The following is a 27,585-nucleotide window of genomic DNA, read 5'->3' on the forward strand; positions in this document are numbered from 1 at the left end:
AATGACTTATTAGTAAATAGTTAATTATTTCCATATTTCTTAAAATAATTGCTATGAAAAATAGAAATATAAATCTAATTTTGTATTTAACTTGAACAGAAATTTGCAAAGGGTTCTCACCTGTAACTGAAATGGCGGCCAGTCCATGTTAGGGTGCTTGGATCTTTAAGTAAGTTAGTTAACACAACGCTTTTCTAACACTCTGTATCATCAGATCCAGGTACTTTCCTAAAGTTGTATACTTTATCTCTTTCTTTAGAAATCTATTAAGAACACACTTTAACAGAAAAAATACTCTTAGTACTCCCAAGATGAGTGAGCAGGAGGTCACTTATTCAGCTGTGAGATTTCATAAGTCTTCAGGTTTACAGAACCACGTGAGGCCTAAGGAGACTCAAGAGCCCAGAGAAGGTAGCTACAAAGGTAAGTGCTTTAACTGTCTAAAATCACTTGCTCTTCATGCATTTTTAACTTTTACAAATTTCAAATAGTTTTTACTGGATTCTATTGAAAACTATAATATTCCATTTCATCTGGGATTTGTTATGCACAGGGGTAGGAGCAAAAAACTAGTATTAGTTGAAGGGTAGTCACATACAAAATTGTTCAAAACTAAGTTTAAAAACTAAAAATTAAAATTAAAATTAGAAGGAAGAACTTATAACCCTATGTCTACTCTTCAGTTGTTTGCTGGCAGCAGAAGATACCAGATGACAGAGTAGAACAATAGAGTCAATAAAAAATCTTCAGAAAAAAAGTAGAGAGAAACCACTAGGAAGTTTTATTATTATTTATTCCAATAAAGCAGAATACTGAAACCTTCAAAATTAACAGAGTTTGAAAAAACTTAAATAGTTTATAAAAACAAACTCCTAAAGAAATGAAGCATATGTATTAAAAGTACTTTCATTCCTGAAAAAAAAAAAGTGTTTTTTTTTTCACAAATATCCCTAATATCTAATGAAACAAAGCAACAAATGTTGTTCATCAGAAGGGAATGTCTTCTCTGGGAATAAAGTTCCAAATGAAGGGAGAGAGGACAACAGGGTAGTGGGGGGGGGGGAATGGTTGTAGGAATTATTAAACCTTGCTATGAGTTCACTAAAATGTCAAACAATATTTTCCTTTATTAATGAAAAAGAAGTGAAGTCAACTTTTATTTTCTTTTTTTAGTTACTCTGTACACAGTCTCACAGCTGTGCTCCAAGTTAAGATCTTTTTCTTTTTTGATGTAGTGGTAATCAGAGCCATGAGTTTTAGGTTCCAAATGCCTTAGTTACACCAAAATGTTTAGTATTATATAGAGCAAAACCAAACTTATAAAGAAAAAGAAACTTATAGGCCCTTTCAAGGATAGAGATGTACATAGATCAGGTCAAGGGCAGCTCTGGTTTCCTACCAGTTCTCAAGAATACCCATCTCTCTACCTTTCCTCTCTGCATTCAGTTATCTTTCTTAAAGCACTGCCTGCTCCAGTTTGGTATCTTGTATTTGGATTGCATCTACACCTCCAATGCCATCTGTTGAGTTAACATTTGTTCCTGTAGAAATGGATGAAGGCATATGTCTAGCATTTAGCTCCTTCTAGGAAAAGTCAGGAGGATTCATAGTACAAGGCCGAAACTGAAATAAGTTTGAAATTTTGTGAAACTTTGCACACATAGGATTTCCACAGTGGGTGCATTTTATGTAGAACTTGACAATTTGAGAACTTTTTTTTAGCCTGTTTATATTATAAACTTGTGCATTTTTCCATGTTTATATGGTATATACAATTGTAATTTGTATTGGCATGTGCTCTTTTATGGTAATGATTTTCTTGCTTTTGTTTTGTTGATTTAAATATGTTCAGTCCCCAGGAAGTGCATTATGGTGGCTTTTGGGATCCTCTATTCCCTTCTGCTGGTAACTGTTGTAGTGCTGGTGGCAAACAGTGAGTAATTGACATACGTCTTCTTTGATCTTCTGCCTACACAATAGCTGTAGACATGAACTATGCAGTTACACACTCTGTTGTCCTGCCTATAATAAAGGAATGAGCCATAAAGTCTAAACTTCAGTATTTTGTCTGACACATTACAGTATCCTGTTCTTTTCCATACTTAAGCTGTTCACGCTGGAGCTTTGTGAAGCTGCCCAGTTCTGTCTCATTCTTGGTCGGGTTCTTTCTGTAGACTTGGTGAAAGTTGCCTGCTAAGTTCAGGTGATTGCTAATCTTATGTAAATGTTTTGTGAGAAACAGCTGTGCAAAGAATTGGTGTTCTTCTTTTCCTTTTTCTTCAATTTATATTGAGGTCATGGTTAGGTAAAAAGACTCAGTCTGGAGGAGAAATTAAAGATTAATCTTTATTGGATTCCTTCCTATGTATAGAGGAAATAACTTCCAAGCTGTGCTTAAACAGAGATATACATATAGATATTTTTATTCTACAAAAATATGCTGTTTCTTAACATTTTTATAGTTCAAATTTTGATGGTGTATTAAGTATTCCCTGAAATTTTTACTTAGGTATTTATTTGTAAAACAGTGTTGTGAAAAATGAATTGGAAGTTACTTCTACCATAATTTTATTCAACTATATTATATACATTACAGTCAATTTTTTCTGTAGAGAAAAATTGATATATCTAGTTTTATAGTGAGTTAATTGAAGTTCCTATTTACAAATTGTAAAGTATCAACAAAAGTAATGATATATGTTGGCTGTCAACATGAAGATTTTACCATAATCTTAAATTTCAGTATTTACTTTCTATGAACATTTTTTTATTTTATATATATTATTATTTTTAGCTCTTCAGTATAAGCAAGAGAAAGAAAAACTGCAAGCAATTCTAAACTACCTCCAAAATGAACAACATGCCATGCAAAATATCATTTATTTACAAAAAGAAATGCTGGGAAATAAGTCTGTAGAATGTCGTGCAGGCAATGATCTTCTGGGATCCCTTGACAGAGAACAGAAAAGATGGTACAACAAAACCAAGACTGTTTCAGAACCATCAAAGGGAAAAGGTATGTAGGGGGCAATAATCATGAATAAAGAACTGCATTATTATTTATTGTTTATTGTCCAGATGTTTTGGAGTCCAACCAGCAGCTTAAGATGCTAGTGATCTCTGGGGTAATCCTTTGGGAGTTCCTTGTTTTAAGTATGGGCTTGGCAACACAAAAATTCCTGCTTGGATTAGGGGAAACCCTTGAGATTCTAGGAGCCAGTGTCTGTTTGGCACTCCTACTTCTCCCTGGGTCTGGAATTACAAAGCAGTACTTCTGAGAATGTTGATTGTTTTTGGTCTATTAGAATATCCGAGTCTCCAACTTTGTTGTTGTCAGAGCATGAAACTTTTTAATATGACTGTATTGCCAACTATTTATGCTAAAAATGGATTTAGAGCATTTACATGAATCCTGTTATAAAAGTGTGTGTGTGTGTGTGTGTGTATGTGTGTGTGTGTGTGTGTGTGTGTGTGTGTGTACGTGCGTGCGTTTTCCATATGACTTGTTTTGGAAGAGTTGGCCTGTTTGAAAGAAAATAATTCTCCCTGAACCAGACAGGTGAACTTCACCATTGTGTCCACACATTGTAGCTCTGTCAATGACACTGTGAATGAGACTGGAAAAATGAAAATATCAAATGTCACAAGGAACAATTCTTTCCTTTCAGCATGACTGGTCATACTTAACTTGCACACTTTATTAACCATCATTAAATATTATTTTAGCTTTTAGAGTGAGCAAAGACCTCATGTGTATAATCTCACCACATTGTGAAAGTAGGGTTTGACAATATCCATTGTGTAAGAATGAATATATTTAAGACTGCTATATTATAAAATATGTGACAGGAAAAAAAATCCCCAACACATCTTTGAAATATTTCAGACCCATAAAACTGTTTTGTATTATTATTTTAAACACACTTCATTATCTGAAAAGGGTAGCATAAGGATGTAATCCCTATGAAAATGAGGTTCAGATATGAACATTACAATTTTCAAGATAATGTAGACAGTCCACATATTTCTAGGCCAGACTGAGCTACACAATTATACCTCTCACTGAAAAATAAAGGTTGGAGATAATGTTTGTTAATAGAGCATGACCATTTGACCATTCCCACTTTAAAAAAAAAATATGTGCTCTTGCTGCACAAGCTGCACATAGTTTAATATGTTCAACATGAGATGTTTGTTCAGGTGTACATACCATTGAAGGCATCAACATAATCAGGAGTACACATTATCAACATCAAAATCTCCTTCCTATGTCTGTTATACTTCACTTAAGTTAGAAGCATTTAACAAAGATCATGACACAATGCTAGAATCACAGTAGTGTGTGCACCAATGTCTGCACAATGGTAATTCTACAGAACTAGAATTCTATCATTAGTTTAACTGCCTCTGAGTAGCAACTGTTCATTGCCTGCCCTGCATCCCTTGTTATCTCCCAAGCCTCTGTTTCATAGAACTGGGCTGTTTTAGGAAAAGGATCTGCATGGAATCATAATGTCCTAGGTCTGGTGTGTTTCATTTTCCACATCATCCTCAAGATCAATGGAAGTCATCACATAAAAATCATCACATATAACAGCATCTCTTTTGTGTTTGTTGTGATAGATGATGTCACTCTGTAGCCCAGGGGGACTTGGAAATCACTGTGTAGAAAAGTCTGGCCCTGAAGTTACCACTTAGCCTATGATGGCATCAAATTGGTAGTAATCCTCCTGTCCCTCAATGTGGAGTGCTGAGGTTATAGGAATAATTCATCAGGACAGACTGAATTATTTTTCTTTTTAAAATAAATAGTATTCTATTGGGTGTATGTGCTACATTTTCTCTATTGATTCATATATTATTGAAACATAAAATTTTTCTATGTCTCTATGTGATCATGTTTTATGGGTCATGGGTGTGCAGGGGTCTCAGGACATTATGGAAATTCAGTTTCTGAGACCTGTGATAGAGTACTTTTTAAACACAAGGTTAATAAATACATTGATTTGATAACAGAGTACCAGAAAATAATGTTTAATCATTTATGTTCTTTGTTGCAGGCAGAAGTGTTGAAATACACTGGTTTTGCTTTGGTATAAAATGTTATTATTTCATCAAGGGCAATTTAAATTGGAATAAATGTAATCAGACCTGCCAGAAATCCAGTTTCTCCCTTCTGAAGATAGATCATGAGGATGAACTGGTACTGTAGAAACTTACTCTTCCCTCATTCTCTTAGAGTCTCTCACAGACTCTAAACAATGCGATACTGAATGAAGGTTATTTTTTTTTTTTTGTTTTGTTTTGTTTTGTTTTGGTTTGGTTTTTTTATGTTTATATCGTTTTCCTGTAATGTGAAGGAAACTGTGGGACACAGGTCTGTTAAGAGGAGACTGATTATTACTGAGATATTTATGTCTTTCAGTCTTCTCCCTTTCTCAAGAATCAATGAGAGAATCCCTCTGAAATTGTGTCTTTCCTTGATAAAGTTTAACCCTTTGGTACAGCACATCTTGTAGCTGACAGAAATGAGGCTGTCTGAGATGAGTAATCAGGTGACAAAAAGAAAATTAACTGAGCTCTAGTCCTGTCTGCACAATAAGATTATATAATAAATATGAAATTAAATGGTTGACCTGTTAGCTCCATAGTCATTTTCGCTGAATTTGTTCATAATTTTACAACATAGTTTATGTTTTGTAAAATTATATACATCTTTAGAAATCACTATTTAAAAAAAACAAGGTTTTTAATATTCTGATATTCCTATGTAAATTGTTACTAATGAAATATCTTCAAATGCAAAGAATATATTTTTTCTGGAAAATTTTATAACAGTATTATGTTCATACACAAATTTAATACATGTTTAAACCACAACATAAAAGGTTTTTTAATGGCAAATAATAGGGTAATTTTTCATTTAATACGGTAAAAAAAACAGTTTTTTAAATTAGTAGTAGTAGTAGTTTTTTCTTATTTTACTTATTTATTTTTCATCCTAGTCACTGCACCCTTCCTGGTAATTCCTTCCAATAACAATATCAAATGCCCCATCCCTTCTCTGAGAGGGTGGGGGGCTCCCTAGGTATTCAATGCTCTGACACATCAAGTCCTTCTGCAACTAGGTATATTATTTCCCACTGATGCAAGACAAGGCAGCCCAGTTAGCCTATATATAGCAACATCTATAGGAATAGCTCCCATTCCAGTTGCTTGGGACCCACATGAAGACCAAACTGCACAAGTCCAGGGAAGTCTGGTTCAAGTCCCATGTATGTTTTTTTATTTTGTGGATCAACTCTGAGAGCCTCTATGGTCCAGTTTAGTTAATTTTGTTGGTCTTCCTTAGAAGTTTCTGTCACATTTGGGGCCCATAACATTCTTTTCATTCTTTTTATTTTTTATTTTTTGACTTTATTATAAAAAGCAAAAATAAAAAAATTTTGAACATTTTCGCATAAATGTATACAAATACAACTGTGTCAGAGCTTGGCTTTTTCTTTTTTTTTTTTTTTTTAACAATGAGCAAAAAGTACATGTAATACAGGGTGTAACCTGAAATTCGTCAATGTGTTCTTGGTGAGTAAGGATTGAGCATGACTTTTTTTGTTGTTTTTTTTTTTTTTTTTTTTTTTGTTCTTGGACTCCACGAAGTCTATGAGTTGTTTCTGGGGCAGTGTGAGCCTCTGGGGTTAGCATCCCACTATCAGTGACTGCATATTATGTCTGTTCTTTTGTGACTGGGTTATCTCACTCAGGATGATATTCTCTAGATGCTGCCATTTTCTTAAGAATTTGGTTAAGTCATTGTTTCTGGTGGCTGAGTAGTATTCGATTATGTAAATGTACCACAATTTTTGCATCCATTCATCTAATGAAGGACATCTGAGTTCTTTCCAGCTTCTGGCTATTATATATAGAGCTGCTATGAACATTGTGGTGCACGTATCTTTGTTGTATATTAAAGTGTCTCTAGGGTATATGCCCAGAATTGGAATAGCTAGGTCTTCAGGTAGTACTATGTCCAATTTTTTGAGGTATCGCCAGACTGATTTCCAGAGTGGTTGTATCAGTTTAAAACCCCACCAACAGTGGAGAAGTGTTCCTCTTTCTCCACAACCTTGCCAGCATCTGGTGTCATCTGAGTTTTGGATCTTGGCCAATCTGACTGGTGTGAGGTGGAATCTCAGGGTTGTTTTGATATACATTTCCCTGATGGCTAAGGATGTCTAGCACTTCCTCAGATGTTTCACAGCCATTCGATAGTCCTCAATTGTAAACATTTCTTTTTGGCTCTGTACCCCAATTATGAATAGGGTTGTTTGATTCTCTGGTGTCTACCTTTTTGAGTTCTTTGTATACCTTGGATATTAGGCCTCTATCTGATGTGGAGTTCGTTAAAATCTTTTCCCATTCTCTTGGCTGTCGTTTTGTTTTCTTGACAATGTCCTTAGCATTACAGAAAATTTGCAATTGCATTAAGTCCCATTTGTTAATCTTTGACCTTAGAGCTTGAGCCATTGGCGTTTTGTTCAGAAAATTTTCTCCTGTGCCTATGTGTTCTAAGATATTCCCTACTTTCTCATCTAATAGTTTCAGTGTATCTGGTTTAATGTGAAGATCTTTGATTTTCTTACACTTGAGCTTTGTACAAAAAGATAAGAAAGGGTCTATTTTCATTCTTTTGCATGCTGAGTGCCAGTTGGACCAGCACCATTTGTTGAATAGGCTGTCCTTTTTCCATTGAATGTTTATGGCTCCTTTGTCAAAAATCAGGTGACAATATACGTGAGGGCTCATTTCCGGATCCTCTATTCTATTCCATTGATCCACATGCCTATTTCTGTACCAGTACCATGCAGTTTTCAGCACAATTGCCTTGTAATATAGCTTGAGGTCAGGGATAGTGATTCCTGCACATGTTTTCTTGTTGTTGAGGATAGATTTCGCTATTCTAGGTCTTTTGTTATTCCATATGAAATTGCACATTGATCTTTACAACTCAATGAAGAACTAGGTAGGAATTTTGATGGGGATTGCATTGAATCTGTAGATTGCTTTTGGTAGGATGGACATTTTTAAAATGTTGATAGTTTCAATCCATGAGCATGGGTGATCTTTACATTTTCTGAGATCTTACTCGATTTCCTGCTTTAGAGGTTTGAAGTTCTTTGTCATACAGGTCCTTCACTTGCTTATTTAGAGTCACACCAAGGTATTTCATAGTTTTTGTTAATATTGAGAAGGGTATCTTTTCCATAATTTCTTTCTCCACATATTTGTCCTTTGAGTATAGGAAGGCTACTGATTTGTTTGAGTTAATTTTGTATCCGGCCACTTTGCTGAACTTGTTTATCAGCTGTAGGAGTTCTCTGGTGGATTTTTGGGGTCACTTAAGTACACTATCATGTCATCTGCAAAGAGTGATGTTTTTACCTTTTCCTTTCTTATTTTTATCCCCTTGATCTTCTTATGCTGTCTAATTGCTCCAGCCAGGACTTCCAGTACTATGTTGAATAGGTTGCGGGAGAGTGGGCAGCCTTCTCGAGTCCCTGATTTTAGTGGGATTGAGAGTTCCTCATTACAGATTTCCCCGGTAATGAGTAAACAGTGTCCTTCCTTCTCTTTTTTGATAACTTTTGGTTGGAAATTTACTTAATTCGATATTAGAATAGCCACTCCAGCTTGCTTCTTGGAGCTGTTTGCTTGGAAGTTTTTTTTTTTTTTTTTTTTTTTTTTTTTTTTTTTTTTTTTTTTTTTTGTCACCCTTTTACTCTGAGATAGTGTCGGTCTTTGTCTCTGAGATGAGTTTCCTGTATGCAGCAAAATGCTGAATTTGGTTTATGTATCCAGTCTGATAATCTATGTCTCTTTATTGGGGAGTTGAGTCCATTTATGTTAATAAATATAAAGGAACAGTGGTTTCTGTTTCCTGCTATTATTGCTTTGGTGGGTTGAGTTGTGTCTCTGTATTTTTCTTCTTTTGGTTTTCTTGTTTAGGAGTTTTCTTGTTTTTACTAGGATGTAGTTCCCCTCATTGTATTGGCTATTCCACATATAATTCATGGTAGTGCTGGGTTTGTGTTCAGATATTGGGTAAATATATAATTTTTTCTTGAAATATCTTCATCTCTCCATCTATGGTGATTGATAGTTTTGCTGGGAATAGAAGCTTGGGCTGGCACTTGTGCTCTCTTGCTGTGTGCATGATGTCTGTCCAGGCTCTTCTAGCTTTCATAGTCTCTGTTGAGAAATCGGGTGTAATTCTGATTGGTCTGCCTTTATATGTTACCTGACCTTTTTCCCTTACTGCTTTTAGTATTCTTTCTTTGTTTTTGGCACTTGGTGTTTTGACTATTATGTGTCGGAAGGTAATTCGCCCTGCCTGATCCAGGGACCAGGAACACAGCTTTGGAACCTCTGTTTCCACCTGATGACTTTGGGGCACAGAACAGGGCTCGGCCCATCTGCCACCTGGACCAGTGGAGATCCAGGGACACAGACCAAATACAAGGGAAAGGCAAGAACATATCACTGACAACAAGATGGAAAAGCGAAAGAGTATATCCCAAGGAAACCAAGACAGTCTGGCAACACCAGAACCCAATTCTCCCATAACAGTGAACATAGGAATGCCAAACAATCCAGAAAAAAAAGATGCAGACCTGAAATCATACCTCAAGATACTGATAGATACTTAAACCAGAATGGGAGAAAAAGGCAAAAGAATCAGAAGCTTTTAAAGAGGAAATAAGAAAAACACTCAAAGAACTCAATGAACTAGAGGAAAACAGAACCAAAGAGATGAAGGAATGGAAAAGGGAATTTAAAACGGAAATTGACACAATAAAGAAAACACTAAAAGAGATAACTCTAGAGGTAGAGCACCTAAAAAAGAAATCAGGAGTCACAGAATTAAGCATTTCCAAAGGACTACAAGAGATGGAAGAGAGAATCTCGGGGGCAGAAGACAACATTGTAAACATAGACAAAACAGCCTGAGAAGATGCAAAAAAACAAAAATATCCTAACCCAAAATGTCCCGGAGATCCAGGACAGAATGAGAAGACCGAACCTAAGGATAATAGGAATAGAAGAGGGAGAAGAGTATCAACTAAGAGGCACAGTAAATATCTTCAACAAAATCGTAGAAGAAAACTTCCCTACCCTTAATAATGAGATGACCAAGAGCATAAAAGAAGCCTTCAGTACTCCAAATAGGTTGGACCAGAAAAGAAATACCTTTCATTCTTTTTATCTTTCCCAAGCTCCAACCACTGTTTTGCTGTGGGTGTCTGTATCTGTCTGTTTCACCTGCTAGGCAGTGCCTCACAGTGGATATCCATACTAAACCTCTATCTGCAAGCCTAATCAAATCTCATTAATAGAGTCAGGGATTGGTGCTTTACCCTGAGATGGGTACCAAGTTGAGCCAGTTATTGTGTGGTTATTACCTCAGTCTTTGCTCACACCCCAATTTCTTATAGACAAGATAAATTTTTGGTTGAAAGTTTTGTGGGTGGGTTGGTGTCCCTATTGTTCCCCCATGGTTTCTTTCTGGCCAGAAAGGGCAGCCTTCTCTGGCTTCATTTCCAAAGTGCTGTGAGTCACAGGTAAGTACGTCACCATTGACCCTTGGGCACATCTCCTATCCCAGGTCTCCATCATTTTCTGTATATGCCCCTTACTCTTCCACTGAGTTGTAGAATTCCATTAATTCTTGTAGCAATCAGTCCATCCCAACTACCTCTAACCACACCCAACCCTGGGTTCCCCATTCCCATCCTAACCCTATCTTCCACACTATATTCTCCCTCCATTTGCCATCTATGACCATTCCATTTCATCTTCCAAGTAAACCTGAATCATCCTTGCTTGTGTTTTAAATCCTTTCCAGATTACTTGGTTCAGTGGAGAGTAGCATGAACATCCTGTGTATTATGGCTAATATCCACTGATAAGTGAATATACAGCATGCAAGTCCTTTTTGTACTAGGGTGCCTTAGGGTGATATTCTTAGCTTTCATCAATTTGACTTCAAATTTTATGATGTCTTTATTTTTCATAGCTGAATAGTACTTCATTGGGTAGATATGTTAGATTCTGTATCCCTTCTTCACTTGAGAAATAACTGTCAGTTCCAGTATCTAGTTATTACATATAAAACTGCTCTAAATGTAGTTGAGCAAGTGTCTTTGTGGGATAGTGGAGCATCTTTTGGGTATATGCCCGGGAGTGGCATAACTAGATCTTGAATTAGAAATATTGTCAGTTTTTAGAGAAACCACCAACTTGATTTGCAAAGTGGTCTCACAAGTGTGCACTCCCACCAATAATGGAGGACTTTTCTCCTTGCCCCACATGCTTTCCCGCATGTGCTATCATTTGAGTGCTTAATCTTAGCTTTCTCAATTACTGTAAGATGGAATCTTAGGTTGATTGGCATTTCCCTAGATGCTCAGGATTGAGGATTTTTAATATGCTTGTTGTCAATTTGAAATTCCTCTGTTGAGAACTCTGTTATGCTCAGGCATCGAAGATGAAATAGAAAAAAATGAAACATCAGTCCAAAAAATGATATACTTAAAAATGATATATTTAAAAAAATTTCTTCCTCAATCAGGAAGATTGTGAGGTCAAGGAAAGTCTTGTCTAAATAGTAAGGGATTGTCTAACAACACCATCACATCCCTATATTTCAGGACATCTGAAGTTTTTCATTTAAATAACTTATTGAACTGACATCATTTTTGATATAAATATGCTACTAGAAGGAAGTAAGTTTAGAAAATGAACATGGTGGAACTGAGCCATAGGAGGATATGACAACAGAGAATGGAACAGGAATCCTAGGAACGTTTCCTGCTTGCTCTTTTCTCATCTTACAGATAGAAATTTCCTCATGAGGTATGTTGTTTCCTTTTCAGATGTTCCTTAGGTCCCAGGTTCCTTCAGAGAATTACTGGATTGGATTGTCATATGATAAAAGAAAAAAGGAATGGACCTGGATTAACAATGACCCTTATAACCTGTAAGTTTCTGGACTCTTCACAATGTAACCTTGATTTGGGAGTTGAGAGGATTGTGTGCATAGGTTTTTCTCTCATTTCACATGACTTTCTTTGTCTAGTAGTTAACCTAAAGACTCTTAATATTGCATGCATATCAGATTTTCTGTTCCAAGATGCACAGGGGCCTAGAAAGTCAATAAGGTAAGATGGTGTGAGGTGACAGACTGAAAGGAAAGAAACAGTGATTCTGAGTCTATCCAACACTCTTTTGAAATTTTTTACTACTGTCAGCTTATAGAATTGTTGTTTATTTATAAATATAAAACATGTTTATATACAAATATATATGTATGCCTAACTTCAATTTACAGTTGTTCTGCTCTGTGAATCTCAAGTTTTATGCTCATTTGTAATCTGGTAGAAAACTGTACACTGCTTATCTTTATTAACATTCATTTTTCTTGATAATCGCATATACATCAAATAATATATGAACATATCATCCACTAGTACCACTAAAAGCATTGACATGTTGTCCTTTAACTCATGTCTTCATAATGCACTGTCCCTAGGTGCATGGTTGTTTGCATCCACTTGAACAAGGAAACTCACCAGTGGAGACATCCTCAATAAAGTATCAAATCTCCAGTCTTTGTTAGATGATACCTAAGAAGGTGATTTCTTAAGAGGAAATAATATTTGTAGCAATGTCCCTTGTCCTAAGGCTGCATTTCACAGAGCTCTATTCATTCTCTGGTTCTTATATTATTTCTATGTCATTCTTCCCTACTCTTCCATGAGTCTTGCTGGAAGTATGGAGGGGGAAAAGTTGATAAAATGTCTCCATTAGGACTCATCAAATAAACACTCTTCTAAGCTCTTTGACCAATTCTGCCTCTCTGCATGCACTATGGTCCACTTAATAATAATAATAATAATAATAATAATAATAATAATAATAATAATAATAAATAATAATAATAATAATAAACTTCTGATGGAGGATGAGAGCAGCACATGTCCACATGTCTAGGTTATAACTATAAATGGTAAGAAATGCATTTTAACCACTGATTACTTAGCACAGCAACTGTAGCAAGTTCCAATTTAGAGCCTGTGCCCCCCTCAATCTTGGGCTTTTGATTTGGATTACAACACCAATGGTAAAGGCCTCAGTTCCAATAAGAAAATATGTATTTATTATATAGCATATCTTGCCTAGCAGGTCAGAATTGTAACCTGTAGGTCCAGTGCAGGATAGGACTACTAATGTCTTTTCTCCCCTGTAACCTGCAAAACATCCTCACACCCTGTGAAAGCCAGCCCAGAGAAAGATATTTTCATATTGGTTTGAGATTGACTTCTCTATGTGTTGATGTCAAAGCATAGTGTATCTGCAGCAATGGGGCTTTACCATCTGGTTATGGTAACAGTCTTAGTCAGGGTTTGTATTATTGCACAAAATATCATGACCATGAAGCAAGGTGGGGAGGAAATGGTTTATTCAGCTTACACTTCCACATTGCTGTTCATCAGCAAAGAAATTTAGGACTGGAACTCAAGCAGGTCTGAAAGCTGGAGCTGATGCAGGGGCCATGGAGGGATGTTATTTACTTGTTTGCTTGTGCTGGCTTGCTCAGCTTGCTTTGTTATAGAACCCAGGTCTAAAATCCTAGGGATGGCACCACTCACAATGGGCTGGGCACTCCCACCTTGATCACTAGTTGAGAGAATGCTTTATAGCTATATTTCATGGAGGCATTGCCTCAACTGAGGCTCTTTTTTCTATGATAACACCAGCTTGACACAAAACCAGCCAGTACAGTAACCAAGAGCAGGAGATCTCTCCCCTAAAACAATAACAACAAAAGAGGGAAAATAAAATTAAGCAAGTAAGAAAACAAACAGAAAAGCCAATGAGAAAAAAAAATCCACCTCCAAACCAATAAGGAAACACACACACACACACACACACACACACACACACACACACACACACACACACACATACACACACACAGACAGACAAATACACATGATTCCAAACCACGAAGGTAATTTGGGGTCTGTTTTGTGTTAGTTGACTATAAGCTTACTAACTAGTGGGTTTTCATAGGGACTTTTATATATCCTTAGTTTTGGCTAATCCATCATTTATTTTCTCCTGTCCCCTCCTGTCTAGTACTTATCCATCTTTGTCCTCAAATCTGCAGAGTCCCCCTTCTGTGTTCAAATTGTACATTTTTTTCTGATTGTGGATTTTTTTCTGAAATACAAAATTTGAGACATACCCTGCATAATTATTTGTTCTTTAATAAATTTGCTAATAGTGATATTTTAAAATAAAATTTAATTTATATCTGTATTTAACTGGTGTTCAGATTACAGGCAGGCATTTCTGGCCTGTGTATCATATCTGGAGCCATATTGGTTATTTTTGTATTGCATGTGCTAGTTCATAATCTTATTGTCTGTGCTTTTGTGGGTTCAATGTACTGTTTCTGTTGCTTTTTGTTCATGCTGTCATTTTCTTTGCGACATTCACTTGTTCTTTTTTTTGTTCTTCAGCTGATACAGAAAATGTCTAAGGCATGGTATCCACAAAGATAACTTTCTCAGGAATATTTCCTTTAGTGCCAGGAAACATGGCAGACCTCTCCCACTTCTATTCTAAGTGTGGCCCTGTAAGTGTTGATAGTTAGGTTCCAAACCTTCAGGAATATGTCTTCACTCTTTCAGTGAGGAACATTCTTAAGTGGGTGTCACAGAAGTGGCAAGAGAACAGTCTTACAAGGTGTATTACTGTCTGAATCACAGAGATTATTAGTCCTGTTATTTACTTTTGTTTGTCTATATAAAGGATCATTTAACACAGTATAGCCTTACTCTTCCTTGCTCCAACTTCCAAACACTGGGTTTTCTGGCATTTGACATTATGATTAGCCACAGGGTTAACAGGTTTCTTTTATAGCATCTAAAATCATATAGTCAAGGATGGGCAAAATGTGGGAACATTAAGAATGAGATGCTCAAGAAGAGAAGTGGCCTGCATCTAAGAAAAGAGAGCTTTTTTGACTTTGACTACGATACATAACAGTTTCCTGATGATGGTGTTGTTACTAGAGCCAGACCCAAATTTTGAGTCAGGGACTGCTGTGGCCAGAGTGTTTCTGAAGCCACCAAAGCATTTTCTTCCATGTGAGGATACAGAACCTTTCCCATCTTTTAAAGTACTTTATTCTTCCTTTTTGATGTTTAAAATAGTTTATTTGTTATTGAAAATACGTGGTATAGACACACCATCATTTATTGGTTCATTCAATTAGTGCTAAGGGAGAGCCTTTGTAATTTTCACATATAATCTTTGTTTGGGATCCCTAATCATTTCTTCCCATTTTTTACTCATAGGCTAACTCAATACTCCAGACATTGAGAAAGGTAGAAATGCTGCTATTACTCATAATGTCATGTTCTCCCAACCAGTTTATGTTGAAACAATATAGATCTTGTGGCTACTACAGTTCTCTAATAACATTTGAACCCAGTGAGCAGCTGTTTCTTGTGTACAAGTCTAGGTGCTCATCACTGTGAAGGTAAAGATAAGAGCTCGTGATGCAGTACATATGCGTCATGTGTATCTGTAAATAGCTGGTGTCTTTGGATCCGTTTCCTTTTTACACATATTCAATAGACATCCTTCACTGATTATAGCCAAATGAAATCTCATGTCTGGCTAATGTTTATTCTCACTTCTAATGTATCTCATCGCCCCTGTCTGTTATTAATGGCCCTACACAGGTTTCATTTATCATCCTTTCCTGTTCATACAGTAAATTGAAATACACTGTTTATCCATGAATTAAATCCAAGGTTAAGGAAAGTTAGTCATTTGTTAAAGCTTTATCCCTTTGACATTACTTCTCCTAGGAGCTTGGGGGATGTCTTTCTATGTCTGATATTCTTTGACAGATTTTTCCTAGGCTAGCCTGGTTCAAATTTTCCCAATGCCTTGAACATCTGAACTTCATGGATTCGTTATTTAGTATTTAAACGACCATTTCACATAGATCCTCTATTTTTCTTTCCCTGACATTTTAGAGAAAGAATGGCTGCCAGGATTTGATGATCTTCTAAAGCTTTAACTCTGCTGAAGCCTATGCCTGTACAGAAATCTGCTTATCAACTGTTCATCAAGTGAAGTTTAATTATTAGTTAATATTTGATTAAGGCCTCACTCTATAGCCTTGTCTGACCTGGGTTATAAGCCTCCTAATTCAGTCACCCAAATGATGAGTTTAGAGACCTGTCATACCTTTCATAGTGTTTTATTTGTTAGTCAATAGTTTAAAGTGTGTTTTCCCAAGAAGGTGGTTGTGGCATTTAATACACCTTCCTGCAGAGATTGAAGTTGTATTATATGTAGGGAAGGCATGTGATCACTATGCTTCCATTGACTCTGGGGGAAGTAGACCAAGAATCCCAACAGAAGTGACAAAAACTCTTCTGTAACTGCATTGCAAGTCATGCATTTCCACTTTAAATATATATATATATATATATATATATATATATATATATATATATATATATATATATATATATATATATATATATATAAAATATATATCCTTTCTGTCTGCCATGTAATGTATTTCTTCTTTACATCAGATAAGAATATCAGAGAAAATCAACTTTAATAAAACCATCTCTTACAAATATGGAAAACTGAGTTGAGCATGAAAAATTAACAGTGAAGAGTGTATGAGGAGTTGACTTGTGATCAAAAGACGATTTTATTTAATTTAATTTTTGTGTCACATACAGACATGTGTATGGGCCTTTCATAGCATGAGTGTAACTAGAGGGCAATTGGGGAATGATGTATCTCTGAGTTTCTGGGGTCTGACATCTGAAATCAGGTTGTTAGGTTGGGTGAGAAGTGTTAGTGGCCTGAGAGAACTTTTTTTATGAATTTAGAGAAAATTAACAGTTTTATTGATACACTTTTGATTAAGTCCATATTCTATACATTTTGGTTAATAAACCTTTTTTTTTCAGAACCTGGGCCTATACCAATACATGATTCAAACTTTAATAAATGCCCATTTTATTATTTGTTTTATAGTTATTTACCTGCAATAGAATCATTATATAAGAGAGGCAGTGTATTTTTCAGTTTCCCAAGTATAGATAATGGTGACTGTGGTAAAGGCCACCCCTGTGTCTGTGCAAAAGAAGTTGATAAATTCCATGATTTCATGTGACAAGTGAAGGAAAGGTAACTGTGGATTATTTCATTATCTTTGTTGATTTCCTGGGATAACTTGGGACTACATAATGACTACTCAGATCTCAGGCAACTATGCAAATACTCGATGGTGAGCTGCAAAGGGAATACATGCTCTTCAGAAACCTGTCTTAAACTGGCAAAAGCCATTTTTCTTCCTGGTATACAGAGCAGCTTTGTCATCGCAGCCCTTTCAATTTGTGTGAGTTTCATTCTTTTTCACCTCTTCTTTGATAGAGACTCAGTAACTAGCCTCAAACTCCCTAGGTATGGAAGGTTTTCCTTGAAACTTAAATCCTTCTCCCTTTATCTTCAAAATACTAGAATACAATCATTTCCTACTAGACCTAGCTAGACTTAATATTAAGAATTTCATTTTTGAGCTAGAGAAATTCTGGCTTACTTCAGTTTTAAGCTGGCCATCTGAGGTTTGTTCCAATTCCTGCTAGCACTTCAGCCTAAGTAGATTTCTAAATTATGTTGGTATATACTCAAATATGTTAATAATTAATTATTAAATAATTGCTTTTTGAGTTTTTGTTTTGCCATATATTGTTTTGCCATATAGCACACACTGTCCCAGAACTCACAGTCCTTCCATTTTGGTGATAATTTGCTCTGAGTTCCAATTTTCTTATTTTATTTAGCTGCTTTTTTAACAGAAGGATAGTTGTTGCCTCTAATATAGTACCTAAAGAAATCAGAGTTGTATTACATACAGGCAGTTCATTAGATTACCATGATTCCATGAAGTCACAGCTTCATTAATTATAAAGTAAGAAGGAAGAGAGGAAAATAGCCAAAAATTTAAGTCACAAGCCTGCATCTGTGATTGTATTTAAAATCCCCCCGTTCTCTTTAAAACATTAATATATGAGATATTGTATTGTGTGCCAAACATATCTGTTTTAATATTATCCTAGAATTTTATTGATTAAAATATAAATGTAAAAGCAGGTTTATCCTAAAATAAATATTTGGAAATATTAAAAATCCATTTTAAATGCTGTCAAAAATAATTTGAGTGTGAAAAAAGATGAAAACTTTTTGTGTGATCAAAAGAACATTTCTTTCTTTTTTGTACAACTTTATTTTTTTAAAAACAGAGATACATTTACAGATTATTAAAAACATTTTAGCATAAATAAATATGAATATATTTTTCTCAGTACTTGATTTGTTTTAAAAGGATTGATAGTTTGTATTGAAATCTTACTCTTTACAAAGATCATGAAGTATACATAAAACAAAAAGTAACATGGAAATAGTTTTCTTGGTGTGTAAAGATTAAACATAATGATTTCTAAATACCAAAAATTGCCACAAGGATATCTTCTTAGCTCTTGAGTTATTAATAATTTAATGTCTGCCACACTCTGAGAGGGTACTATACATTTATTGTTTTTATTTTTTAGGTGTTGTTGTTTTTTTCCTAAGAATAGGGGCTTCCACTTTTTAACTTTATATAGTCTGTTGTTTTGTACATATTCAGAGCTTTATTTGGCTAGTATCCAATGAGCAATGACTGCATATTATGTCCATTCTTTTGTGATTGGGTTACATTACTCAGGATGATATTCTCTAGATACATGCATTTTCCTAAGAATTTCATAAAGTCATTGTTTCTGATAGCTGAGAAGTACTTCATTGTGTAAATATACCATAATTTCTGTATCCATTCATCTATTGAAGGACATTTGCGTTCTTTCCAGCTTCTGGCTATTGTAAACAATGCTGCTATGAACATGGTGGAGCATGTGTCCTTATTGTATGTTGGAGCATTTTGGGGGTATATGCCATGAAGTGGAATAACTGCATCTTCAGGTAGTATTATGTCCAATTTTCTGAGGAACCAACAGACTGTTTTCAAGAGGGGTTGTACCAGGTTACAACTCCACCAACAGTGGAGGAGTATTCCTCTTTCTTGGCATCCTTGTCAGCATGTGCTGCCATCTGAGATTTTGATCTTAGCCATTTTGCCTGGTATGAGGTAGATCTCAGGGTTATATTGATTTTTATTTCCCTGATAACTAGGGATGCTGAGCATTTCCTTACATGCTTCTCAGCCACCCAATATTACTCAACTTAGAATACTTAGCTCTGTACCACATTATTAATAGGAATGTTTGATTCTCTAGATACTAACTTCTTGAGTTCATTGTATATATTGGATATTAGACCTTTACTAAATGTGGGATTAGTGAAGATTATTTCCCAATCTGTTGGTTGCCATTTTTTTGACAGTGTTCTTAGCCTTACAGAATCTTTGCACTCTCATTAATCCCATTTCTCTATTCTTTACTTTAAAGCACAAGCCATTGTTGTTGTGTTCAGGAAATTTCCCCCTGTGCCTACGTGTACTAAGGTTTTCCCTACTTTCTCTTCTAATAGTTTCCCTGTACCTGGTTATAAGAGGAGATTGTTGATCCATTTATACTTGAGCATTATAAAAGGAGATAACAGAGGATCTATTTTCATTTTTCTACATGCTGTCTGCCAGTTGAGCCAACACTATTGGTTGAAGAGGCTATCCTTTTTCCATTGAATGTTTTCAGCTCCTTTGTCAAAAATTAAGTTACCCTCTATGTTAGAGTTCATTTCTGGATTTTATATTCTGTTCCATTGATTTACCTGCCTATCACTGTATCAGTACCATGCAGTATTTTAACACAATTGCTTTGTAATATAGCTTTCTGTCATGAATGGTGATTCCCACAGAAGAGTTGTAGGTGTTGAGAATAGATTTAGATATTCTAGGTTTTTTGTTGTTTCATATGAATTTGCAAATAGCTCTTTCCTGTTGCTACCTTCTCTGACCAGCAGAAAAGGAACAATGACACAGCATTCTTCACAAAGCAGTTTATTAAGGAAACTTACAGCATGCCCAAGAAAATCTTTCTGTCCCATTCTGTCCCTCTTTCTGTTTCCCTTTCAGTTTCTCTTTCTCTTTCTCCCTGCCCCCAAGAACAGTCCTATTATCCTGATTTCGTGTCATGGATGCACCTGCTCAGCTCGCACAGTGGGAATGGCTAATATCGGGGGCAGAGGAAGTGAGGTGCTAGTCACAAGAGTAGGCCAGAGTCCAAAGCATCATCTTGGGACTGCTGCCACACCCGCTCTCCACATCTCCCCCTTCTTTATAATTTTGGCCAAGAGAATGTCTGCCTTAGTTTGACCCCTGTGGCAGTGCCCCTTACCCATCGTTGGGAGATAAACTGCATTGGTTCAATTCCTGTCTTAGGTTGGTGACATGCCCAGGGAGTCTTACCCATCACTGACTACTTCTCTAGCATGGCAAGCCACACTTGAGGAGACTGCTCAGTCTCAACCACTGCCTGTATCATTAAGGCTTGAGTTCTGAGCTGTCTAAATTGTATACAGCACATGCACTAGAATGCCAGGGCACTCATGAGGACCAAGCAAAGGGCTAATCTAGCTAGTCCAGCCCATTCTTTTAGCCTTGAGGTGGTGGTTGTGATTCAAAATCCCTTTTAGGCCTGAATAAGGTCATAGCTGAGGGGGCCTGTACAGGCCAGGGAACAAAGCATGGCATTCTAGTCTCCACAGCCAAATGATGCATGGATGCATTCCAACACATGCTATAAAAACAATTATCATTACTACAATTCAAAGATCCTATCCTCGGACTGATTATACAATTGAATGCAAATACTATTTTGAGAAGTATTGGTAATCATCTAAAAACATAACAATCTTTTAAGGAAGAATATTGCATCTCAAAGGGGTGCAATATCCTCATCCCAGGGTAAGAAAGGCAATTGCAAGGAGGCATTAGATGCAAAAACCCAAGAGAAAACTTGTGCTGAGTGTGTGAGAGGTAAAGGCTTATGGAACACTGATAGGAGCCCCCATCACAGATCTTCAGTCTTCACCACCGGCAGCATCAGCAGCATCAGGCTCATCCACAGGGTTGTTGCTCCGCTCATCCTGGACCACTCTGGTCAACTTCTCTGGGACCCAAATTCGATGTTCCTGAGGAAACACACAAACAAACCCTCTCACCCAAACAAACACCGGATTGGGACCCTACCATTTGCCAGTCAGAACACCTTTCCCTATAATCAGGCCTTTGGGAGAAACATCAGGATTGGCATGACGCTCAGCAGCTACCCGTCCATACTTGTCTTCATTTAAAAAATTTAAGGTAAAAGGAGAAATAGCCAGTCTCTCCCTAGGAGAAGAACCTCCAGAGGCAGTTCACCCCTTCTGTTTAACTATATACTCCTTGAGGGTGTAGTGAGCATGCTCAAAGATTCCTTGTCCTTGAGGATTATAGAGCAATCTATGAGTTATTCAAACGTCCATAATTTTGCAGAAGGACACAAAAGAAGCAGAAGTATAGGCAGGCCCCTTATCTGTCTTTAATTTTTTGGGCTGCCCCCAGGCGCTCCATGCTTCAAAACAATGTACAATTACATGACGTGCCTTTTCCCCTGTATGTAGAGATGCAAAAATGATCCCAGAGGTTCTATCAATAGAAACATGGAGATACTTTAATTTTCCAAATTCAATGAAATGTGTAACATCCATTTGCCAGAGGTGTAGAGAGCACAACCCATGTGGGTTAACCCCAAACCCAATCTGGGGTAGCATAGAGGCATACTTCTGACACCCTTTTACAATATCCTGTGCCTCATCGCACGTGATCTTAAAGAGTGAGGACAGGGTCTTGGAATTAACATGGAACTGTGAATGAAATTCTTGAGCCAATGAAATAGGTGATGTCTTGAAAAAAAAAAATCAAGCAAGCCCTGGTGGCTTTATCTGCAATATCATTTCCCTCCGCTAGGGGACCAGATAAGTTATTATGTGCACAGATATTCTGTATAAAAAAGGGTGACATTCTTTTTAAAATCAAGTCACTCAAGGTGACAATGAGATGTCCAGTAGTTGATTTTGAATTGATTTTACCCACTACTTCCAAGCAGAGCATCATGTTAACAACATACTAGCTATCAGAAATCAAGTTAAAAGGACCTGGAAACAACTCAAATATCTTAATCACAATTTGCAATTCAATAGCTTGGGGTGATCCAGGAGGAAATTGTATGGTAACCTGAGAAGACCCTGATACCACATACTCTCCTTGTCCTGTCTTGGAACCATCTGTAAAGATAAGTGGGGCATCTGGCAAAACATCCTTTGAAGTGATGTGAGGGAAAACTACAGAATGGGTGGTATCAACTGTAGGATAGGATTCTTAGGGAAGTGATTATCAAAGTTACCCTGAAAACTACACCTCAAAATTGCCCAATCATCTATTGAGGCTGATAAAACTTTTAACTGTTTTACATTATAGAGAACTATTACATCCTTAGGTGGGATGCCAGAGTACTGTATGCTTAGTTGAATGCCTAGCAAAGCCAACTGTGACAATGAAGTGGGATAATTCTTTTGACCATTCTTTCATTTTCTGCAAACTATCGGCTATGCTCTCTAGATTGTCTTCCGAAATTTCTCCCTCACTAGACACTTTTCCCACCTCTGAATTCTGGGTGCGCTCTTCCCTAACCTGATTCAGAGCCTCATTTACCTTCTCTAGCTCCACACTACACAGTTCCTTATGTCCTATACAGTTTTTCACCAATTTCCATACCGGCAGCACTCCTTTAGTTAGTATCCATTGCTCTTCAGCAAACCGCAAAACCTTTCCTAATTTTTTTCAACTAAACATTGTGAGATGTCCAGATACTGGGAACGAGGGAGCTACCTGGTCCACTGCTTTTTAAAAATTCTCTACAGTCTCCTTTCTTAGCCCAGTCGCTTTAACTTTCAGCAAATTCTTCAGAGCTTGGCAAACTGTCTGAACTGATGTTGTGTTTCCCATAGTGCCGGGTGCAACTTGTCCCTGTAACGGGAACTTTATAGTCTCAAACCGAGAGCCTTGATTGTCCCCTTTACTGGGGAGCTTTATAGTCTCAAACTGAGAACCTTGATTTTTCCACTTACCTGGGAGATTACCAACTAGTTACCCTGATGGCGATGAGTTCTGAATGCTGAAGGAAAGTTTCCCCATACGGGCCACCACTTGTCGCTACTGTCTCCGACCAGCAGAAAAGGAGCAGTGACACAGCATTCTTCTCAAAGCGGTTTATTTAGGAACCTTACAACATGCCCATGAAAATCTTTCTATCCCCTTCTGTCTCCCTTTCAGTTTCTCTTTCTTGTTCTCCCTGCCCCCAAGAGCAGTCCTATTATTCTGATCTCAAGTCATGGGTGCACATGCGTAGCTCGCATGGTGGGAATAGCTAATATCCGGGGCAAGAGGAAGTCAGGTGCTAGTCACAAGAGTAGGCCAGAGTCCCAAGCATCATCTTGAGACTGCCGCCATACCCGCTCTCCACACTTTCCAACTCTATGAAGAACTGAGTTAGAATTTTGATGGGGATTTCATTGAATCTGTAGATTGCTTTTGGTAAGATGGTCATTTTTACACTGTTGATCCTTCCAATCCATGTGCATGAAAGAACTTTCCAGCTTCTGAGATCTTCTTCAATTTCCTTCTTTAGAGATTTCAACTTCTTATTATATAGGTCCTTCACTTCCTTAGTTAGGGTCAGACCAATGTATTTCATACACTTTGTGACTAGTATGAAGGGTATCTTTTCCATAATTTCTTTCTCAGTATGTTTGTATTTTGAAGAGAGGAAGGCTACTGATTTGTTTGAGTTAATATTATTTCTAGCTACTTTGCTGAAGTTGTTTATCAACTGTAAGAGTTCTCTGATAAAATTTTTGGGGTCACTTACGTATACTATCATGTCATCTGCAAATAGTGATATTTTAACTTCTTCCTTTCTGATTTGTATCCCTTTGATTTCCTTTTGCTGTCTAATTCCTTTGGCCAGGACGTCCAGTATTATGTTGAATAGGTAGATGGAGAGTGGACAGCCTTGTCTTGATTTTAGTTGTATTGCTTCAAGTTTCTCACCGATTACTTTGATGTTGGCTATTGGTTTGTTTTATATTGCTTTTATTATGTTTAGGTATGGGCCTAGAATTCCTGTTCTTTCCAAGACCTTTAACATGAAGAAATGCTAAATTGTGTCACATGCCTTTTCAGCATCTAGTGAGATGACCAAGTGTTTTTATATTCTTTGAGTTTGTTTATATGGTGGATTATATTGATGTATTTCTGTATATTTAACAATCTCTGCATCCCAGGGATGAAGCCTACTAGATCATGGTAAATGAATGTTTTTTTTTTTTTTTTGGATTTGTTCTTAGAATCAGTTTGCAAGTATTTTATTGAATATTATTGCATCAGTGTTAATAATAGAGAATGGTTTAGTTCTCTTTTTTGTAGGGTCTTTGTGTGGTTTAGGAATAAAAGTAATTAAGGCTTCAAAGAATGAGTTGGCTAGTGTTCTATCTGACTCTATTTTGTGGAATAATTTGGAGAGTATTGGTATTAGGTCATCAATAATTTTCTGATAGAATTCTGCACTGAACCCATCTGGACCTTGGCTCTTTTTTTTCAGTAGGGAGGCTATTGATGACATTTTATAATTCTATAGGTGTTATGGCATTGCTTAGATAATTTATCTCATCCTGATTTAACTTTAGTATCTAGTATTTGTCTAGAAATTTATATATTTCCTCCTGATTTTCCAGTTTTTTTGAGTATAGGCTTTATAGTCTGATCTGATAATTTCTTTAATTTCCTCAGTTTCTGTTGTTATGTCTCCCTTTTAATTTGTGATTTTGTTAATTTGGATATACTCGGTCCACTCCAGTTAGTCAGGCTAAAGTATTATTGATCTTGTTGCTTTTCTCAAAGAACCAGCTCCTGATTTTCTTGATTACTTGTATAATTTTTTTTGTTTCTTCTTGGTTGATTTTTGCTCTGAGTTTGATTATTTTCTGCCATCTACTCTTCTAGATTGTATCTGCTTCTTTCTGTTCTAGAGATTTCATCTGTGCTGTGCAGTGGCTAGTGTATTCTCTCTTTAGTTTCTGTTTAGAGGCACTCAGAGCTATGAGTTTTTCTCTTAGTACTGCTTTCATTGCATCCCATTGATTTGGATATGTTCTGTTTTCATTTTCAATAAATTCTAGAAAATCTTAAAACTTTCTTTATTTCTCTTTTACCATGCTATTGTTGAATAGAGCATTGTTCACCTTCCATGTGTATATGGGCTTATGTTTTCTTTGTTGTTATTAAAGATCATCCTTAGTTCTCAGTGGTCTGATAGGATGCATGGGAGTATTCCAAAATTCTTATAACTATTGAGGCTTGTTTTGTGACTGACTATATGGTCAATCTTGGAAAAGGTGCCATGAAGTCCTGAAGAAGTTGTATTAGTTGTATTATTTTGTTTTAGGATGAAATCTTATGTAGATATCTGTTAATTCCAGTTGGTTCATAACTTCTGTTAATTTCACTGATTATATGTTCAGTTTCTGTTACCATGATCTGTCCATTGAGGAGAGTGGGGAGTTAATCATGCTCTTCTCCACAATCTCCATCATCATTGTAAAGTATGAATTCAAGTCTGAGTCTTGTTTTTCTGGATTGCTTGGCAATCCACTACTTGTTGTGGTGGGAGAGCTGGGTTCTGATGATGCCAGGTTGTCTTGGTTTCCATGACTTAAATTCTTTCATTTTCCCCTTGCCATCTTGTTATCTGTGAATATATGGGGTCTTGTTGTCAGTGACTGGTGCCTGTCTCTCCCGTGGATCTGAGGGCCCATGGGCTCAGAAAGAAAATTGTTTTTTCTGAGTGTTCGGCTTTTTTTTGTGGGCAGGCAGTGAGTACTGGTGTCAGTGACTCATCTCTGTCTTTGTGGGCTCAGGTGTGGGAGCTCTTATGAGGCTGTCCTGGGAGCTCAGCTCTGTTTCCACTGGTCCTTATAATAGTAGTGGGGACCTGGTTCTTTCACTAGGCCAAAAAGGACCCTTTTCCAGGAAGCACAGCACTCTCTTCTCACTGAGAACTCCCAGTATGCCCTTTCTGGGCCTATGTGTCAGGTTCACCTCTGGTCCAGGTGGAAACGTGCCTGTGGAACTGATCTTCCAGCACCATCTTTTGCAGACAGATCAAGATTCTCTCTGACACAGGCCTGGGAACCAATGCCAAGCACTCTCTGTGCTCTGGGTACTCACATTGCAAGCTCACCAGGCCTGAGCCCCAAGTTCTATGCTGGTCCAGGTGGAAAAGTGCCTGTGTGTCTCATCTGCAAGAACAGCCTTTCTGGACAGATCCTGATACCCTCTTATTGTGTGTCAGAAAGGAATCATTTCCACAAGCACCATCACCGAGCACTCTCTCAACCATTTATATTATTTTATTAAGTGCAAAAGAAATTCTGATAGTTTTTATTTTTTTACCACTTTAGTTTAAAAAACAAAGATAAATGTTCAAATTTTAAGCATTTTTGCATAAAAGTATATGAACCATTTCTTTTTATAAGCTTAGAGAAAATAAAACATTTTGGTGGTGAACTTATGATTAATAGTTCTATATTCAGTATACACTCTGACAAATAGAATTTTAAAATCGTGACTTATTTCAGAGAATGTTCAAAATTAAACAGTTGCCAATTATTGTTTTTTTTTACAGTGCCTTGAACATTAGTAAATACAGTACAAAGGATGAAGAATGTGTGTTCTTATCTAAAACAAGACTAGAAAATACTATTTGCTCAAAAGGCTATTTCTGTATTTGTGAAAAGCGACTAGATAAACTTTTAAACTTTCCAAAACCAGGTAAAAGTAAAAGTGAAATGTGCTGATTCTCATTTGTTTTCTGTAATAATTTGTGACTACTGACGAACAAGTGTTTTGATAACAGTATTTAGTCCACTTTACAAACAGAGAGATAAGCTGGAAGAGATCTGGAATGTTCTCTGGAACCTGATGTGACAGAGCAAAGACGTTTTCCTTCTTGGTGGACACAGGACACTCTGGTGCATGGGCACACTTTGCCCCAAAGCCTCCAGGACTCTGTACTTTCTGTTTTCTGAAACTCTTATAAAACTAAATAAAGAACCCCAATAAACAGCTTGAGTATCTCATTATTATTAGAATAAATTTTATTAATTGAAAGCACAATTAAGAGATAGAGTGTAGTTGTAGGTTTTGGCTTCTCATTGTTAGTTTATTTTTTTTTTGTTTTGATTTAAATTTCATGTAGAAGTTTCTCTCATTATAAATGTTTCTTCTAGTCATTAAAAGTAATTTCAAGTTTGGTGAGTAATGGAAAGGATTAGTACAAGAACTGAATAATATCTTCTATCTAAGGTACCAGTTGTCCCACTTAC

The 27,585-nt window shown here is 36.6% G+C and overlaps 1 protein-coding gene across 1 annotated transcript; it reads left to right on the plus strand.

The window, feature by feature from the left end:
* Positions 1–311: 311 nt before the first annotated feature.
* LOC308418403 (killer cell lectin-like receptor 7) lies at positions 312–27,057 on the plus strand (the record flags this gene model as incomplete). Its single annotated transcript, XM_080913755.1, has 5 exons — positions 312–423; positions 2,795–3,016; positions 3,079–3,125; positions 11,931–12,034; positions 26,886–27,057. The coding sequence occupies 5 exons, from the start codon at positions 312–314 to the stop codon at positions 27,055–27,057; spliced, it is 657 nt and encodes a 218-aa protein (XP_080769881.1).
* Positions 27,058–27,585: the final 528 nt, after the last annotated feature.

Source organism: Micromys minutus (genome assembly GCF_963924665.1).
Source record: "Micromys minutus genome assembly, chromosome: 3".
Lineage (NCBI taxonomy): Eukaryota > Metazoa > Chordata > Mammalia > Rodentia > Muridae > Micromys > Micromys minutus.